At 36.0% G+C, this 20,721-nt stretch overlaps 2 protein-coding genes, 1 long non-coding RNA gene and 1 pseudogene across 8 annotated transcripts; 3 read left to right on the forward strand and 1 right to left on the reverse strand.

Moving 5' to 3' along the window:
- Nucleotides 1-232: 232 nt before the first annotated feature.
- On the forward strand, nucleotides 233-4,011 carry LOC110862494 (zinc finger protein 43). 6 transcript variants are annotated; one of them, XM_035845602.1, is made up of 9 exons: nucleotides 233-570; nucleotides 1,285-1,376; nucleotides 1,480-1,591; nucleotides 1,689-1,985; nucleotides 2,044-2,262; nucleotides 2,406-2,747; nucleotides 2,810-3,070; nucleotides 3,140-3,319; nucleotides 3,394-4,011. In XM_035845602.1, the coding sequence occupies exons 3-9, from the start codon at nucleotides 1,488-1,490 to the stop codon at nucleotides 3,434-3,436; spliced, it is 1,446 nt and encodes a 481-aa protein (XP_035701495.1). In that variant the 5' UTR covers nucleotides 233-570; nucleotides 1,285-1,376; nucleotides 1,480-1,487; the 3' UTR covers nucleotides 3,437-4,011. The 6 variants fall into 6 exon arrangements, with proteins under 6 accessions (XP_035701495.1, XP_035701496.1, XP_035701492.1 ...); XM_035845603.1 differs by having other exon boundaries at nucleotides 2,406-2,484; nucleotides 2,593-2,747; nucleotides 2,810-3,319; XM_035845600.1 differs by having other exon boundaries at nucleotides 234-449; nucleotides 528-570; nucleotides 2,810-3,319.
- Nucleotides 4,012-4,156: 145 nt separating this feature from the next.
- On the forward strand, nucleotides 4,157-8,321 carry LOC118433578. The gene is made up of 3 exons (XR_004833445.1): nucleotides 4,157-7,050; nucleotides 7,127-7,337; nucleotides 7,790-8,321. It is a non-coding gene; the product is annotated as an uncharacterized LOC118433578 (long non-coding RNA).
- A 3,906-nt stretch (nucleotides 8,322-12,227) lies between these two features.
- LOC110862492 (uncharacterized protein YegX) lies at nucleotides 12,228-12,894 on the forward strand. The gene has a single exon (XM_022111683.2). The coding sequence runs from the start codon at nucleotides 12,228-12,230 to the stop codon at nucleotides 12,879-12,881; it is 654 nt and encodes a 217-aa protein (XP_021967375.1). The 3' UTR covers nucleotides 12,882-12,894.
- Nucleotides 12,895-14,450: 1,556 nt separating this feature from the next.
- Nucleotides 14,451-20,314, reverse strand: LOC110862493 (annotated as a pseudogene).
- Between the last annotated feature and the right edge of the window lie 407 nt (nucleotides 20,315-20,721).

A 20,721-nucleotide genomic window follows, 5' to 3' on the forward strand; every position in this document is an offset into this window, starting at 1 on the left:
GAAATGTAAAAAATAGAGAAAGCAGTGCAAATGGTACACGCACACATACTGGGGTCTAATAATATATAGGGAAGACCGTTATTTATTAGTGGGACAAAGAAATACGCATTTCGATGAGAGTATGTAAATATGTAGCACTCACTGTGAAATCATTTTCATGAGAGTGCTGCAACATCGTCATGAACAAAACCACACGAGAAACGAGCCGACAAACAAACAGAGCGGGATCAGAATCCGTTCAGCTGCTGCTGAATAACAGTCTGGAAGTGAGGGTGTGAACAGAATTATTTAATAAATTGTAAAAGTTCCTGCAAAACAATTCTGCAGTAATTGTTAATTACTTCAGATAATTACTGCAGACTTATAGTAAATTAAGTGTATTTATTATTATTTAAGTGTATTTCCTCGACAAAATCCACGGTATGGAAAATTCCTACATACAGTTTGCGGTAAAACTATTGTATTTATATAAGCTGTGTTAAAAAATAATAATATCTCCTCAGTTAAGCAAATTAATGTATTGCAAGGTATTCACTTCATATACGAAATCAAGGAAAAAACTGACTTCAGGTGAGCTGTACAATTAGTAGAGCGAAAAGAAAAACAAATACGTTATAATAATAACTAAATAACCAGGGTATTCCGACTTGGGTTTTAATGGGTTGGGTTTTATTGGGTTTTAATGGGTGGTAAATGAATAAAACTCATTGGGTTTTACCATGTTAAGTGGGTTTTATTTGGGTTTTAATTGAGTTTGACCTTTAAACTACATTCTAAAAGTTAAATATATCTCTTATCCGTTAGAGGACGTTATCTCAATTCACCTAAGCAGTTTATTTCATTACTATTAAAATATATGAAAATCCGGAACACATCATCAATTGACTCCATCCTTTAGCGTCACAGATTTCAATTGTTACAAAAAATACATAATTTCGGAATCGATACACATTCCAATATGGACAAAGGAAATTTTTATATAATTGGAATTGAAATTGCAATAATTGGTAATTATTTTTAATTTATAGCTTAAACCCTAATAAACCCCAATAAAACCCAATAAGACCCAATAAAACCCACTTAACATGGTAAAACCCATTAAAACCCAGGGGTTTTTATTATTTTTGATTAAAACCCTGGGTTTTTTCGAACCCTGTAAATAACACTTACAAAACTTGTCAAGGTGACAGTGTTTGTAAATATTGAAGTACAAAAATATGTACGAAATAATTGATGTTTGATATATTCTAATTTCAAATTTTAAATTTTGCCTATATATTTTAGGTAGTCGATTAAATGGACCGGGGTTTCCCCAAGATTAGATTCTTCAAAAATCAGTAAACCCCTGGCGTCCACCTGTGTGTTATAAATATCGCGTGAGTAATTTTCCCGTTCCACAAGTATGTCTGCAAGAGCTACAGTACATATGTATGTAATTGTACATAACGTACAAATAAAAATATATGTATATCCCACCAGGTTTTGAAATGGATCCTTTGGGTGCCGTCGATGGTGTGGTTGATCTTTGCCACAGCATTTCCGTCTACGATGCCAATATTTCGCACGTTGGAGATACCCAACCAATGCCAAGGTAAATATATTGCAGAAATTAAGAAAATTCGTCTGGGTTCGAAAGGTAGAGATTTATTACACATTGCTAGTTCTTGTTCATTTTAATTTATTTACAGGGCTGTAGTCAAAGTGGCCCCCTCCCCGACTTCTAGAAGGAAGCAGTCGATGACCTCCCGAAATTCCAATGTTAAGCGTCTCGCTCGTCACGTCCGCTCCGTTCATAATAATGTCCGTCACCACTGTTCTGTGTGTGGCAACGGGTTCACCAGGCCATGTAACCGAATCCAGCATGAGGTGATCGTCTGCAAGGTGGTTCATCCCCCCGATATAATGAAAAGGTTTGTAGTGAAGGGATTCAAATGTGAGATGGTGGGATGTGGGAAATCGTACTCGATTCAAGATGATTTTGACAGGTGAGCAAATTCAGTTTAATTAGTAACGCGAATTACTGCAATTTGATGTAAATTTCAGACATATGGAGAAACATGCGGGCGAGGAGCGTCTTCACCGTGATTTGGGAGGTCAAGACCTGAATTACCAGCACGTGGCTATCAAACAGGACACCCCGATAGACATTGAAGACTCCGGTCCTTCCTCGGTTGATATCGTCGAGGGCATTCTTGTAGGTGCGTCGAATGCCAATGCTACCAAGTGTGATGCCGGGAAAGCAGTTATCGCGAGAAGTTCTAGGTATGTGGTTGAAAACTAGAACATATAGCTTTATAATAAATTTACAGCGAAGATGTCTTCCAGAGGGCGAGTACCTATTGTGTGAACGATTGACAAGAAAAAAGACTGAGTTATATCTTTTATGTTGTGCATATATTACGCAGGCCGGATCCCTTGACGATCGAAAAACCGCTAGAGACGACGAGTCGTGCACTCACTTATGGACTCAAACGTTCCAAGAAGGTAAAATGTGAAGACTGTCATAAAATGTTTTTGTCAAGGAACGACCTTGGCCATCATGTCCGCTCTGTGCATGAATGTGTCCGCTACCCTTGTTCCGTTTGTGGTAAGGGGCTGACCAAACCCAGGCACAGGATAGAGCACGAGGCCACTATGTGTAGAGTGATCCATCCCCCCGAGCTGCTGATACAGCTGGGCATCAAATTACACAAATGTGATGTGCTTGGATGTGGGAAAGTGTTCCAGAAACCGGGAGACTTTGCTCGGTGTGAAACTTTTAATTCCTCAATGTATGCTTGTTAATGTACTTATAACTTGTACCTCTCAGCCATAGGCAGAAGCATCCGGTTGTCAACCAGGCCGCAAGTGAGGAGCAAAGTTTTGTAATAAAGAAAGAGCGTGAAGAAAGCGATGATGATTGGGCAGCAGAAGCGCACGCAGGGATAACTTTGCCTAAACCCCTTCATGTCGATAAGGTGGATGAAACATCTATCGCGGAGATCGTATGCCGAATTTTTGTCGGGGGACCTGCTAAACTACATGGAAATTGTGTTAACGCACTGACTGCACGCGCGACCCAGATTATCAGGTGTGACAAGTGCCAATTAATTTTGTCTGACCGACGCTATCTCCAACTTCATATAAGTACGATGCATAGCATGGTCCCCTGTGACGTCTGTGGGAAGACGTTCTCTTCGCATAACTTGGACAGTGTCGAAGGCATATTTTGTACGTTGATTAATTCACCAGCAGGGACGAGCGGATTGGGTAGAAGAGCCTATCCTTGTGTCGACGATGAATGTGGATGTTCCTACAGCCAAGTGGCAGACTTGCGGAGGTAAATTAGCCATAATGTATCAATCTTGGTTCGGTAAATCAGCTGGGCTAATCAACATTCAAATATCTTATTAGGCACCTGGCCATTAAGCACGGGATATTTAATGTCCAGGAGTAAACAATGCGCTACAGAAATTTAATGATGATTTAGTTAAGCGATAAACATGTTAAATTTGGACCTATTAGTCTTATTTTAGATGAAAATCTGTCAACAGTTTTTATTTAATATTTTATGAGTACTGTAACATATTCAGATGACTGATTATTCTAAATTCTACTGGAATAGTTATTAATCTCACTTAAGAACATTGAATAAATATTCTAGAAACAGTGCTCAAGGTGCATCAGCATAATTTATTAAGAGTATCTGTTAGGCCGCCATTAAGAGTTTGTTTTATATTTTATTTCATACATTTATTTTATTAAATTCAAGTCAAATATTCCAATCCAATATTATTAAATACCCCAATATTGTAACAAAAATAAAAATGTAAAAATATCTGCTGTAAACAAAATTATAATTAGGCACGTACAATAATTTAGGTATACTATATCCTAAATAAAATTGAACACTGCTCCAGAAATCTAAGGTATGTATTGACAGAGTTGCGTTATTTAAATAAGTTTTTATATAAAAAATGCTTAAATAACGCTGGGAAATTATTTATTATTAATAAATAAATAACGCCTGGAGATTATTTATTATTTATTATTTAAAAATAAATAAATACGAAGATTATTTATTATTTATTATTTAAATAATATCCAATGGAGAATTTTTTAAATATTTAAATAATTGCCTTATTAGCTCACCCTGCGTAGCATGGGAGCTATTGAATTCCTCTTGTCCGTCTGTCCGTCTGTCCGTCTGTCTGTTTACGACTCTTTTGCATCAATTGATGCTAATTAATTTGCCCCATGTGCAAATTATAGCAAATTAGTAGCACCATTGGTCTCGAACAGTCGGTAACACAAAATGGTGCCAAACAATTGAGAACATAGATGCAAAACACACCAAACGTGCATAAGAACCGAAAAAAATAACTAGAATTTTTACTTTGAATTTGTCACGATTTTATGTCAAAATTATGTATGCATTTTCCTCGTTTATTTTCCACCATTGATGGAAAATTATATCACAATTATGTGTATCTTTTGTCCGCCCATTCGGCACCATTAATGCAAAATTATGCCAAAATTGTGTATCCATTTTATGTGCCAATTCTGCACCATTGGTGCAAAATTATGCTAAAATAATTATTGCAGGGTGAGCTACTTCTAACGTTACAACGGTTTATTTAAGTAATTTTGAAGTGCAATATTTCTCAAAATGATTTTAAACTTTAGTCTAATCCAAAAGTTTGAACATTGAGATTCAAGAAACCAATGCACTTACTAAGGCGACGAAATTTCGCTTTGATGTTTTAGACAGTTTGGCCGCTAGCTAGTTATAATTCGAAGGATCGGATTAAGTTGGAGTTCTTAAAATACTTCGAAGATAAATAAAGTGCGGCAAAGCACGATACATAAGTAGCGCAATAATGCTGAGAATGCTGAGAATGCTGAGAATAAATTTGCGCAATTAAATAATTAATTAATTGATTAATTAATTAATTAATTAATTCATTAGAATTAATTAATTGATCACACCGCGACCGCACCCCCTGTCGTCGAGGGGGTGTGGCACAATTCAGATACACGTAATTTAACTGGATTTCATCCATAGATTAATTTGCGCCATAAATCTCATTTTGCCCCGATCACACCGCGACCACACCCCCTGGTGCCGAGGGGGTGTGGTCCAAAAGTTTACGGGATCCTCCCCTGGGGTCATGTGTATGATGCCGCAAACCGATTTCGATTATCTTGATGCGTTCTCGAGTTATAGTGTTGACCGACAGACAGACAGACAGACAGACAGACATCCTAACTAACCAATCGCATAAAATAGCTTGCGCTACTTAATAAGGGAGTTGCATATTGAAAAGCTGTTCTCATCTTCAACAATTAGAAGCATTTTTTAAATTTACAACAACTTCTCTTCCTCTACTCCTGATGAAACAGATTTTATTTATGCTGGCATGATTTTGTATGCAAAGCGTTCAAATTAGCAGATAAATTATTTGAAGCTATCTTTGCTACAGAGGTGCGTTAAATAATGCACGAATTATTATGGTCGATCCAGAAAGTACTGAGCTATGGAATTCTCGGGAGGCTAAATGGCCGACCTCGCCATAAGAAATAACATGTAGAGTTTGAAAATTCACCGTAAGGTCAGTTCTTGACCGATTTTCAAAATCCCGCCCGTTTTGGAAGCATTGAACCCTTGGGCGAAATACGTAAGAAAGATTTTTAATATTCGACCCCATTCCCCCGTTATTGAGGTCACAAGGTCAACAAACAAGTAGAAATTATTTATAGAATTTGAAATTTCTACGACCGTATTCGAAGGTCGTCGACGTAAATTCTTGGCAACAGAGAAACCAGATTTAAATAATTTCCTCAATTGATAAAGTTTAACAACAGCTTGAGAGACAATTTTGGAAATGTGATAACTCCACTCATACTTCGAAGTGAAATGTACCCCAAATAATTTTAGCTTATCAACAACAGGAATTTTAACATTATTATATAAAAATCAATCAATAAAAATCACTACTTCAAGAACTAGTGTAAATTCTGGGTTATGACAGCATATTGCGAATTTTGTAATTTAAATACGTATGCACTTGTGCTTTAAGACAAAGCTTAACTCGAACTGTAATTACTGCTAAAAATTTGAATTACTTATGTAAGTATGTATCTAACAGAAAATGCAAAATAAACTGTGATTCGAAAAAGCCCTTGATACCTTATTGTCTGGGGATTAAGATTAGACCCAATTTTGCATGGCATTCTTAAATATACAGACCATAATGTTAGGTAAGAGTGTCTGGCATGTATTCATAAGACGTGACTACCATTACCACATGAGTCATTATTTTTGTTACAATATTACAATTCCGTATTCATGTAAAAATTTCTATTTGAACTTCAACAATACGATGTACCCACAAAAGCCATACAAATGTGCTTGCATGAAATATAAACAAGGCGTCTCATAATATTTCAAAAAATAAATGAATTTATACGATGAGTTTTATGAAAAACTATCGAAATTCAGAGTAATTAACCAACATTAAAAACAAATTTGCGAAAAACGTTCAAGTCTTATCGCTTCACCAAAAGACATGAAACCGTTTGTCTCACACAGAATTCCTGTACCACAAGTGGGGTCAACGTTTCTACGAAATTATTCCCAAACTCCAACCTCAACGACATCAGCGATTTGTGCATCCTTCTCTCTAATTTTTTGTCACCGCTCCCCTTAAACTTTGCGATCCAATTTACACTCAAACTATTAATCTGCGCCGCCGCAGAGAACAATAACATTGTAAAAACCAGGACAAGAAAGTAAGCCCATAGGAACAAAGATGCCTCAAAGTTGGAGATGTGCTCAGAATGAAATAATTTGAGGGACGTGTAACACAATAAAATTTGCAAGCCTGGCACTAAAAGTGCCGTGATGAGGAAAATTCGTGATTTTGTGCAATAATTTAACAGTTTTTCGTAAACTTTTAGCTCCTTGTAGGCCAGAAGCCAGGCAATATTGCCAGCCGGGGTGTAACCATGGACAAAGGTTGTGCAGGACATCCACAAAAATGAGATTCCATGGAGTAATACAGTTGCCAGGTAGTAGACCGAGGTGGTGACGAGTTGTTGGAGGGAGATGAATTCAAGGATGGCGAATGATAGTTTAATTGCGTAGATGGTGGTGTGACTTTGTCCGGTGAGAAGGCCGCCATCCTTGCAGAATAGACAGCTTAACTGGATGGGCTGACAACGAGTTAGAATCGTGAGGGTGGATATGATCACGGACAGGAACAAACTTGTCACCTCAGCAGCGCCGTATAAGAAATTGATGCAGAGTTGGAGCTTAGTGCCACCTGGGAATAGTTGAATGGATTAATGATAGGAAAGTATGATTTACTAAGGGCTCAAAAGTCACCCCATCGTGCACTGCAAGGAATTACAAAAAATGCAAAAAAAAGTGGCTCCACCTAGCGGCGAGCCCTCAATATTTAAATTATTGTGGTTTTCATTCCGTTGAAATACATTTTCGAAATTTTAGTATTGAGGGCCCGAGTTCGCATAACAACAAACTTGTGACTCATATAGGCGAATGAAATACTTGCCCTGGAAATGGGAACGTTCAGAAATCAATTTTCGAGTCAAATTTTTGTGCAAACTTGCAATGAATACCCACATTATTAATTCGAACTTTTAGTAAGAATTTGGTCTGGTTTTTATGCACAGACCAGAGATTTTTGTAATAATATGAATTTTAAATATTATTTTTGCAACAAATTAAGTTAATTATTAATTAAATTCTCCTCTCGCTGGAATTAATGTTTTCCCCTTTTTACACCAGTTGGATTTTACACGGGGCGGAAAATTACACCACGGGGAGTGGATATTCATACATTTCTGAGTGGGAATGGGAGACTTCCGGCTGTGTCAAATCCTTCACAGGATCTCGTCCCAAATCCCTGAGAATGACAGGAGTACCCGGATCGATAAACGCACCGAGCATTAATTTCTACCCGGAGGCTGACTTCGAGGGAGAACATACCCTAGTGGCTGATGACATCCCGGATGTGGACCTACAGATCTGTTATGGTCACCGGTCGCAGTTCTTATTGGCTGCTGTATCCAGCTGTACCTCGGTTTTCCTGCCTGTGTGGATAATACGAATTATAATACCTCCTCGATAAGAGTGAGGTCTGTTAAGAGACACACGGAAAGGTGCCCGTGCCTCTTTTGTGACAAGGTGGAACAGAAACAGCCAAACATTGTGCGAATTGCTAAACCCGTTTGAAATCATGATTATGTAATATCAATTTATGTAAAATAAACAAATGCACCTTTGTTGAGTATGTGTTTAAGAGTACAAAAACAAAATACAAAAGATAACTATTGTCGAATTTTATCGTTAATAAAAATCATTAAATATGCGTTGAAGTTTTAGTCATTCGATTAGAATCATATATTTCTAGAGACTGATTTGTTAATCATCATCACGATTCTTTTATAACCTATGCTACATGATAAGATAATATGTGTTAAATCATTCTTGGTTAAATGTAGACCGGATGTTAACTAATCATAACTCCCAAATATTCGAGGATACATACATATTTGTTAAATACTTAAATTCTAACCCCGATAATTTAACAATATGTACTTCCAAATAAAACTTCAGCTCGATTGGGAGATTTGACAAATTTATATGGGATAGTCCCATGCAGAGAGTGCAAATATACACGGTTAAAAAACCATGCAAAAGCTATTCCCTTTTTACCCTGTTCGAACTTTGTTGCAAAATTTATTCCTTTTCATAATTTGGATTTCTAACCCAGGCGAACATAGCTGCTTGAAAAAGTGACAACTTTATAATTTTGGATTTTCTTGATATAGAGGTTTGCAAATTGGCGTAGTTTTGTTCAATAATAGAGAGACTACGACTTACGGGATAAACGCTAAATTTTGCAAAAGGATTGGGAGAGGATTGAAGAGAAGTTGGCAGACAGCTTCCATGGCTTGTTTGCAAAGTTTATTTATTGCTCACAAGAATAACCACAAGATATTTAGATATTTATATGTAAATCAGACATGGTTTTTATGCTTTTCTTTCCTTTATTAAGTGAAGTGGCCAAAATTAATTTGCGTTTAAATCTAGAATTTCTCAATCCACAGTAACTTTCTCTTGGCTGGAATTAATTTAATATATCATTTTTGAATAGCTTTATCATACTAAATACCACACTTGCTAGTTTCGGGTGCGCCGCACTTCGAAGTGCGAAAAAAATCGCATCGCAACCGCATCGCATCGAGTCGCGTTGCGGTTGCGGTGCGGCAGCTTTTTTTAAATTGAAGTTGCGTTGCGGTTGCGGTGCGGCAGCTTTTTTTAAAATTGAAGTTGCGTTGCGGTTGCGGCCGATTAAGCTCCATCTTGTGCTTGAATTTATAAATTTAGAGAATCTTTACATTCTGGTACGATTATCGCCAATTTTAAAGAAAGGAATGCAATGTAACCAATGCATGGTAATGAAAGGTAAGTTAAGGTCCATAAATTATGCACAAATCGCGATTTTCTAGACCTCCTCCCACTTTTAACATGTGTCACATAGGCACGATATTATTGGAGCCTTCGACCTCCCCTCCCCTTTTGTGACATAATTTATGGACTTTCCCTAACAGGCTTCAAATGTTAATATTTGAAATTGGGATAGGTTGCGTGCAATTTTCAATTTCAGTTGCGCTGGAGTTGCGGTTAGGTTGCGTTGCGGTTGCGGTGCGGGAGTTCAAACTAACAAATGTGCTAAATACTCAATAAGACAATTTAATAATAAGAATAATCTACACTTAGAGGGAATCTTTTTGTGTGTAAAGCCCAATTATGTAAATATGTATGCATTAAACTATGCCAAATTTAATCCAATTATGTAAAACCTTGCCATAGAAGATTACATATCTGCAAGTTGAGTTAAGAAAGCTGCATGCAAAATTATGGGATAAAAGAAGCATAATATTTCTGCATAAGAAAGGTACGTGCCTTTTAGCATTTTAGTATCTTTACACTGCTCGCCCATTATACAAATCGTGCATAATATGATTTTAGTGGATCTTGAAAATTTCTGCGATTATTGAAATAAGACTTAGAGATTCGCTAAAATCAATTAATAATATTATTAGGGGAGTCTAAATTTACTGAACTCTCTCATGCAAAAAATACTTGATTTTGCCCATAATTTTGCATATGGCTTTCTTTAAACTCAATCTGCTGTAGATGTATTTTTCCGAACGGGGCAGATTCGGTGTTGAGACATTTGAAAGATTTACATACAGTTGTAATTTTTTATTTACTATTTAAAAAAAAATGGGAAATCATTGTGTGAACGTTTGTGGTAAATGACTAAATTAGAATCAAAATCAGTGACTTGTAAACTAACAGTAAATTCAATCCGAGTTTTTGGGTTAAAAAAAGGAAAACCCCACATGGGGTTTTAAGAGATATTTGGATTTTTGTTAAAAAATCCTACTTTTAAATTTGTTTTCTTATTTAAAAGGAAGAACATCAGTTTTACTAACAAACTAACAAGGGACACTATTGACATAGGTGGCGGGCCTAGGGTACCCACTATGTTTTTTAGAATCTACTAGGATCCTGGACGAATGATCCATTCATAGTTCCGTGTAAAACTCATATTTGGCACCGTGGCGTGGCGCCAAACTTAAAAGTTTGAGGTTTCGACCAATTTCAAACCTCAATAATTTTTGCAATTTCCATGGGATTTTCAAATTTTTGGGCTTACAATGATCACAAAGGTCAAAATTTTAAGAAACAAATAAAAAATGAAATATTTTTAATTTTGAGATATTTTTGAACAAATTTCGACAAATCCATGTGTCTAAGAAAATCGCAAAATTTTGAAAAAATTTGAAACAATCAGTATGTCGAAAAATTTCATGGCATATGAAAGTTGACCTCTTTTTCCTGATTTTTGGAAATCCGCCTAGGATTTCAAAAGTTATGGCAGTTTTAAAAATACAAACATTCAAATGAATTACTTTGTTCAACAGCAACTAAATTTCAAAAGATTATGTAAACATGAGTTTTTTTCGGTTTTTGAATTTCTGAATAGAGACAAAATTGAGACAAAATTATAATTTTTTATTTTAAAAAAATATTAAGGAAGGAAGGCAAAGGAAGAAATTATAAGCATACTATCCTTTTATTTAGGCGTGTCACCTCATTTGCATAAATCTCACCATTTTCGGCGATACGGGCTTTCTATGTTGAATAAACTCTGTCTCTCGCGAATGTGTTAAAATATGCAAATGAGGTGACCGGCTATAATAAATCCATAGTACATGTTTTTATTTGTTTTTAATTCGCGCCAAAAAAACAAAAAAAACTTGTTGGAGCTTTAAAACTGCATTGTCAGACATTTATGACGTTCATTATTGAGTCATTGTTCAGGAACATTGTCCAAAAACAAGGATACCCGTATTTTTCTACTTTTCTTAATGGTGAAATTGACAATATAAATTTCAACCGAAATCTACGGTTTGCAGTCCTGAAACTTTCGAATTTTGGCGCTATTTCAAAAAATCCAAAAGAAGTTCCCAACTTTGAAAAATTCAGAATTTTTTGTCGATTTCCAAATTTTAAAAAATCCAAGGAATCCGCAAAATTAGGAATTTTCAAAAATAAATATATTATACTTACTAAAAGTTCAGAATGCAATTATGAGCATGCTTTCCTCAGACTATTTGGAAGCGCGCCAAAATTCGAAATTTATAGCATTTTGAAACCTACAGATTTTGGATGCAGATTATATTAACCTTAACAATTCCGATACGTATTTAGTAGAAATTTCCTATTCATAAAAAATCACGAACACAGATTTTTATTATTTTCGTTCCTAAACAAATTAAAATTGATCCCATAAAAATCTGAGTGTAGCCGCCAAGAACCGTGATCGTTAATGTTCAAACATAGATAAATAGAATTTTATATTTAATAATGACCACCTACAATCAATTGTGGGGTATTACTGCCCTAATTTTTTTGACCAAAACAAGTCAGGGTGTTCCAAAAGTGCAATTCCAAAATGGTACTAAATCACCAAAAAAATATTTATTTTAATTTATTCTAAAACTAAAAATCATACTTAATATTTTCAATTATATCAACATTTCTACAACAAGAAACACCCTCCGCCCATCTTGCCATTGACGTATCCCATTACCAAGGAACCATCGTCTGGGGCCTCATTCCAAAAGATAGAGTTAGCTGCGCAATCATGAAAGCTACCCAAGGAGCCAAGTATGTGGATCCTACCTTCCTTCGAAATTGGAATGAGGCCCAAAAATACGAAATAAGTCGTTCTGCCTACCACTTTTTCACGACTTTTGACCCACCACAATCCCAAGCTTCCAATATAGCAACTACCTTAAAGAAGGTGAACTTTCAACCCGGATATAACGGCTTAGTGATTGATGTTGAAGGTGACTCTTGTCTGGTCGAGGTGGACACAATGTCACGAAATGTTCTCTCCTTGATAACCTTGCTAGAGGAAATGTACAACTTCCCCGTATTCATATATACACGGGCAAATTATTGGAATGCCTGCATCAACACGACGTGGAACAATGTATGGTTAAAGAGACCTTTGTGGGTCGCATATTACTCCGACACGGCAAAACAACCTGTTCTCCCGAAACCTTGGAGTTCCAGTGGGACCTGGGTTTTGTGGCAGTACAGTCAAACCTGTAGAATGCCTGGGATTAAGGGTAACGTCGACCTCAGTTATCTTAACCCAAATCTTACCGACATGTCCCAATTTGGGAAGAACGTCGCAGTCAAGTCGACTTCATCGAATCTGTTCCAACCGGCTAACATATATTTACTTATAAATCTTTTAAATTCGATGTACAAAACACTAATCATCATGTAAGTTTTTTGAAAATAAATATAGCAGTAAGAAAACAGAGTGTAATTTTTGTAACAAATTTGACAAAAACAGTGAATAAAGAGACCAGTTTTTACATTATATTTAATCCCCATCATCCTAGATATATGTTAAACAATTTCCAGTTTTCTTGTGGATTGCGAACTCCTAAAATCAATTAGGATAATAACATATGTAGCTTTAAATCAAATTATACAATCAGATTTCAGTAAACGAAGTTATCCTAAAAAATACTTAAGTACAAATATGTATATAAATACTACTTATAATAGAATTTATGTACATCCCAATGAAAATCGCTAATTTGCTGTAAACGGTAAAAACCTTTCTTTCGCTTGAACTTGTTGAGCTTGTTCGAGATTTAGTAATAACCTTGTTTCAAACACAAGCCTATCTAAACTGTACAGGTTTCCCATCAACATGCTTTCATTACCTATGTAACAAGATTTGAATTAGTTTGTAGTTTTAGAATGGCAGGCATAAGTAAAATACGACAGTAGTTGAACTCCACAGTGCTGGACACTTCTCGCACGAGATTTTCAAGTTTTTGAAACATCGCGGGTTAAAGATGAGATTTCCAAGCTAAAGTGTGTAAATGCCATGCTGCAGCAATGTTTATTGGTGTTAAAGTGCGTAATTTTCTGGTGTATAAATTTGCCTCGAGTTATTTTATTGAACATCCCGGTCTGAAATATTTTATTCCATGATTTGCTTATTTTCCACACAATTTTTATTATGGCGACTCCTGACCCCTTTTACTAAGGATCCTCAAAGTTTCTCAGTCCCTTTTCAACAAAAATTTCAAGTCAAAATTCGAATGTAATACTTCTTCCAAAAATTTTTTTCTGCAATTATGCACACTTGCTAGTTTGAACTCCCGCACCGCAACCGCATCGCAACTTTAAAAATAAAAATCGCACCGCATCGCAACCGCAACGCAACTTTAAAAATAAAAATCGCATCGCAATCGCAACGCAACTTTAAAAATAAAAATCGCACCGCAACCGCATCGCAACTTTAAAAATAAAAATCGCAACGCAACTTTAAAAATAAAAATCGCATCGCAACCGCAACGCAACTTTAAAAATAAAAATCGCATCGCAACCGCAACGCAACTTTAAAAATAAAAATCGCATCGCAACCGCAACGCAACTTTAAAAATAAAAATCGCATCGCAACCGCAACGCAACTTTAAAAATAAAAATCGCAATCGCAACGCAACTTTAAAAATAAAAATCGCACCGCAACCGCAACGCAACCTAACCGCAACTCCAGCGCAACTTAAATTGAAAATTGCACGCAACCTCTCCCAATTTCAAATATTATCATTTGAAGCGTGTTAGGGAAAGTCCATAAATCGTGGGTTTTTAAATACGTAACTGTAAGAATTACGTCCATGGGTTTTTTGTAAAAATTTTACCAAAATCGAAATCGATGCAAAAATTTGAATTGCGGTTATTAAAATTAAGAAAAAAAGGCACCTTGCACTATTTAGAATTAAGCCGACGATGTTAATATGTATTCCACGCTAAATAAAGATTTCCAGTTTTGAAGTTATCATAGCATAACAACAATCTTTTCATTTACGTATTTGCATTTAAATTCATGGTCTTTCTTACAAGTAAAATGATTTTATTACATTTTTGTTAGTAAGTAGGTATGAAATCCGGGCAAGAATCTGTCACTATAAATCTTAAAGCCTTGCTACAACTTGAATCATTTCGGGTGAATAAGATTTCTTCATATTAATAGTTTCCCCTACTTGATACTCCCTTGTCTTCCGTTGACCAGGAAGTGCATCATCCAAAGCCAGAAGTTCGTCTTGAGTAAATATGTGATCCAGGAATTTTCGGACCATCATCATAACCACCAGCTAAAGAAAACATGAGTCAAATTATGAACTTTTTTACTAAGGGATATTTGTAGAAGTTTTACCATAAGTGGAAATCCAATCGCTGTTGTCTTAATGCTTTTAATGGTCCACAAAATAGCTAAACAGAGGACTTGGATGATGGTGAAAAGATGAACTTTTCTGAGAGGAACCTCCCTCAAGAAGGGATGATCTGGTTGATATTTTAGTGGCATTAGGAGGAGGAGGATCCTGTGAAATAGGTCCATTCTCATCAACGCGGAGAAGCCCATGTAAAGAAATACGCCGTATAGGACTGGCATCGGGACATTTTTTAGAAGGGGAATTAGGAGCACGGACAGTCCCACGGTTGTGAAGACGAGAAGATTGGAGACGCGTTGTTCTCTAACCCCCAGATACTTCGGCTTTTCTCCAGGCGCGGCAGTTTCAGACTCCATTTTTAGGGATCCAATATTCGTCAGACTTTCCACTGTTGCCGCGACAAACCAAGGAAGTCCGAATAGTGAACCGATAACGATTAATAGAGCAAGGACGAAGAGATCCAAATGATAGCCGCACCCTTTCTATAAATAGATTATTAAGTATGTAAGAAATCTAATCCAAGATCTAATCTAATCTAAGAGATCCTGAAAATATAGACCGACCTGTAGCTTATGATCTTTCCTGTTCACGATAACTGCGGTGATTTGCTGGTCTATAAAATAAATGGGGAAAATGGACAAATTATTACGTTTTCGTTGTATCCAATGAAAATATTGCACACCCATAAAGATCAGAATTGTAGCAAGTAGGGCCGGGATTGATGCGGCAAAAATGCTCCATAATGGATTTTTTCAAATGGAGGAATCCACCATCCTCTAGTGTCCGATGTAGGGGCGAACTTTTCAGGAATTTCAAGTTTTGGGGTGGGAATCCCTGCCAAATAATCGACCACCGATAGACAAGCAATGGCGAGAATTACGGCAAAGTCGGAGACAAGATATCGGCACCATGTCGGTAGAAATGGGCTGATTCTAAACTCCTTCAACATATATGTGACAAAGAACGTGCCGAAAAAGAGTAGCAGCGACATCTAGATTAATGAGGAATTGCTATTGTTAATTTAATGATGTAATAATCACGAATATTTTGTATGTAATCACAAACCAAAAATACGGTTGTGCCTGTTTCTGACTCCAATTGGGTAACGACTTCGTGTAATGTCTGGTTCATATAAACAATTGGTAAAAAGTATTTGCAAATATCAGGGCTGTTTAATTACCTATGAAAGTAATTAATTCTTAATTACTCAACATGAAAATAAAGTAATTAAGTATCAATTACAAGACTTATTTTTGCAGTAATTGAATTTAATTACTAATTACAAGTACTTCACCAAAGAGTAATTTATTTTTAAGTACCAATTACTAATTGAAAATCAATTACTAATTACTTCCTAATTAGTAATTTATTTTAATTGCAAATTACTTCCCATAAAATAAATACTATCCCCTAATTACTAATAACTTTTTGAGCCATAAAAATTCCTCGGCAAATTGAACTCAACTTTAGCATTTTAATATCGAATGCTTGAAAATTTAAACTTCAAATTGTGTACTTTTTACAGTCAGTCGTTTGCCGTTTTGCCCGGAGGACTTTTCCCAAGTAGAAATGGGGGAAATTCACGTAAACGTGAAATATCTGTGACTTGGCCGCATTGTCACATGGAATTAACGTGACATAGACGATAAGTGTGAACTTCACGTGAAATTCACGCAAATTTAAAATTTACCTGAAATCCACGTGAATTCCATGTGACAAATGCGGCCAAGTCACAGATATTTCACGTGAATTTTACGTGAATTTCCCCAATTTCTACTTGGGTTGTGATTATGTAAAGAAATTGATATACAAATTTCTCAACAGTGCATAAATTTCTAGTGATAATTTTAGTTTTACAGGTAATGAGAAACGAGATTGTTTGAGCACGTTTCCAATTTGTAGTCCATGGAACAATTGCGATGAATAATTGCTTTGCAGGTTGCAATATGCAAGCAATGCAATATGTAGCTGGGTGGGACCACTGTCCTCAACAAAAGGATCCTAAACTTCATCCGGTGAACGAGACTTACCTCAAATTTATCTCAAATTTACCGCAAACTATGCTCGATTAAGTAATTGAGAATTCAATTAGTAATTACTACTTGGTCAAGTAATTAAATACTTCCTATGTTAAGTACTATTAATCCTTCAAGTACTTAAGCATCAGATACTTTTAGAAAATTTCGGAGTATTTGAAATCAAGTATCAATTACTAATTACTTCAATTTCAGTAATTAAGGGAGTCCTTAAGTACAAAAGTAACAACAGCCCTGGCAAATATGCAATTTTTCCAGTAATAATTCTGCTTACTTGTGATCCTGGGATTTCTGAAAATTCATCGAAAGTCAGGTTGACAATGCCCAATGTGATGTGGTTCTCTTTAATATGAACCACATTCTTGACAGCCTAAAGAAAAAATCATAATTGACTTGACCCTAAACCCTATGCATGATTAATAACAAATTCATCACCAGATGTACCTCAAACATAAAAATTAAGGCAATCAATGTCGCAAAGTTGTCCTCAGTAAATCGTGTAATGTATTGAACCAATGAGCTAGCATCCAAGGCGACAAGCACCATCAATATTGCGGAAATCCATAAACCAACCCACAACCGAAATTCGAGATAGTTCAAGTCATTCGACCTATTACATGTATGTGTTTCAAATTTGCACATCATGTGATTTATTTGCAAGTTTCACTTACTCGGCAAAACTGACCAGAATTTTCTCAAATACCAATACCGGACCGGTCGACCCTAGTATGAGGAGTGGTTGCCCAGCAAATAGGGCAAATCCAATGCCACAGACGCACCCACTGACAATTGTCTCCATTGTGCCCATCGACTTATGCGTTGCTTCGCCCATTAATCCTCCAAAGGTTATCATGGGAGTCTTGTTTTTAAAATTTTAACAAATTACTTAAAGCCGTTTGGAGATATATTTTGATAATTGCTCGATGTTATTTAAATGGTTGGTAACATATGTAGATTTGACAAAAAATTTGCTTATGATGTGAGTGAAAGCTACAATTTTCTAAAATGTTAATTGTTTGCTCAAATTTTCAAAATTTCTTTACGGTCAATTAAAATCCAATGAATAATTATTATTAATTTTCAATTTAATTGTTAACCCCACCTACGGAATAATTTTGTCTCTAAAAGAAATTTCATGAAAATCTCGAAAATTTCGAAAATTTAAGTTTTCTTACTTATTTGCGAATATATTGTAATGAAATTGTACATTTTTTTTAGACCGCTCCCGTAATGTGAATCTACTCAGCTACATACATGCATAGCTTGTGCTACAATCCTTCTCTTGTAAATTAATACATGTGAACTTGTCCATTCAATTAAACTGTGAGCAATTAAATAAAATTGTGCAAACTTATTTAACTTTTCACTTAGAATCCAAACAAATTTCCGAATCTAAATCAAGAAAAAACTTACTAGGCAGGCGAAATAGAGGAACATCCAAGTTGATAAAACCTGTAGAGAAATTGCGTCCCGAAAATCGGAAGGATACCTAAAAAAAATTGAAGTTTAGTCTTTATAATTATTGAGTTAGAAATACTTCCAAATAGTAATTTATTTACCATCCAATTTTCCGCTGAAGATCTTTGTACAATCCTCGAAACAGTTTTCCTGACCTGGCCAGTGAGTCGTCTTGTTCTACTTGTTCACCCCCCGCATTTCCGCCATGGCCGTTGGTTTCATGCTCGTGAGGTTCTAACCTTATCGACGCATCCCAAATGGCCGGAGGAAGGATTGATGTCGTATTTAAAAACTGGTCAATCCCAGCTACCAACTCATCCCTAGACTCGGCACTGTATGCCAAATCTTTAAATCCTGGATCTGTCAGTAAAGTTCCCATTGCTCGTCCAATCTCCAAGTAATTTATGCCCTGGAAGATTGTCAAGTTTCCGGAGAAATTGTGTATTTTTCTAGAATATGAAAATCATGGAGACGTATAATTAATAAAAATGGGGAAACCTACCAAGTTGTCATCTTTTTCTTGTGGTTGATACACGACGGAAAGGATACTTCCACGCCGGGCTTGATCAGGGCGGAGGGAAGCTGAATTATCAAAAATGGTTTTTGCGAGGTTAAAATAACCTATTTTGCTAAATAGACAAATGCTTCCACAGGAAATATGTATGAAAGAGTGAAAATTAATTTTCAAGCAAGAAATTTTATGTTGTTGGTAACGATGCGAAATCGTGATGAATACTGTGGAATTATTATAGCCGGTCACCTCATATGCATATTTTGACGCATTCGCGAGAGACATAGAGTTAATTCAACACGGAAAGCCCGTATCAACTAAAATGGGCATAGTGAGATTTATGCAAATGAGGTGACACGCCTAAATGCGAGGATAATACCCTCATTGTTCAAGCTGGAGTTACCTTTTCGCGGCTTTGGGTTTGTTTTCCCTTTAAAAATTCGAGGAATTAGGGATGACGATTCCGTAGTTTCGTAAAGGTGAGCATGCGGTTTGAGCAGGGTTGAGAGGACTTTTGAGGACTCGGGTTCCCCAAGGGCTCTCTGGGATAGCCACTTGTCCACTAGAAGTTGACATGCTTCCTTCTCACTGCCACACACGAGGTTGAAATGAACTTGGCAATTGTTCTCCAAAATCCCGCGCAATTCGTTCAAGGCGCTGAGGTGAATGGCGGACACGTACGGTTTGCTCCATCGCTGACCACCTTCTTCAATGTCTTCTTCATACTTTACCCATCTATGCGAGAGGACGAAAGTAAGCTTTTTTTAAATAAATTAACCTTTTATAATGGACGGATTTATAGGATTTTACCCATCCATATATTCGGGTAAAATCGATGTACAGATTTACGTACAGTTTTGCGAATGGGGAAGAAATATAATTGGAAATTGATGTCATAAAATTTTAAAAGTTTAAAAAATAATTTAAAAAAATTTCAGAGAAAAATTACTTCATGATTTTTGATACTTTTAAATTTGGGATATTGTCAATTATAATTTTAAAATTTTAATGTCACAATTTTGTTATCGAATTTTATTAAGTAGCTGGCTTCTCTTAAAGACTGCATTTGTGTACAAATAAATCAGAAATATCGTCACTCCTGATTCCCGATTTTCTTCCAAATTTATAAAAATTCCAAGCTTAAGGGGTTAATGCAATGAGTAAGAAGGAGCTATTTCTTTACTTTTTTACCGGAAATTTTATTCCTGTCACAGACTCACCTTGCCGCTTCTCGCCACTCCTCCCTTCCTCCATCTCGGCAGAACTGCGCCATTTCGATGAACAGTGGATGCTCCCCCGAGGGGGGGAGGTCCTGATCAAAACTTGGCGAGTTTTTCATCGCTCTGCCAAAACCAGTGGAAAAATGAGACAATTTTTGGGACAAAGAATGATCCAAAGAATGCTCCTGGCCAGTGAATGATCCAGGATCCTGTTGCAGTTCATGGTTTTATGAGATTACTAATTTATCAAGGTTTTATACCTCTTGTCATTAATTGTGACTCGATTAAACGATGATATGCTTACATAAATAAATATTCTCATTCTAGAATTATCTTTATTCTTGTCCACTTTGGTAAACTAGTTTGGTGAAGATTTTTGCATCAAGTGATGAAACACCTGCAAATGGTAAAATTGGATAAAAATAGACAGGACAAAAAATTTGCAACTTAACGAACATGCAAGATGAAGATGATTATTGTATGCATTAAAGGATTACAGATATGTTAAAATAAGAGGCGTATGTATATATACATATGCACATACATACATATGTACGTATTTGGTAATCTCATTCTTGATAAAAATACCTGTCACTAATTTCTCTCACGGTTTTTGGGATTTTTATACCTTACATACATCAATGTGTAT

Source organism: Folsomia candida, unplaced genomic scaffold (genome assembly GCF_002217175.1).
Source record: "Folsomia candida strain VU population unplaced genomic scaffold, ASM221717v1 Fcan01_Sc059, whole genome shotgun sequence".
Classification (NCBI taxonomy): domain Eukaryota; kingdom Metazoa; phylum Arthropoda; class Collembola; order Entomobryomorpha; family Isotomidae; genus Folsomia; species Folsomia candida.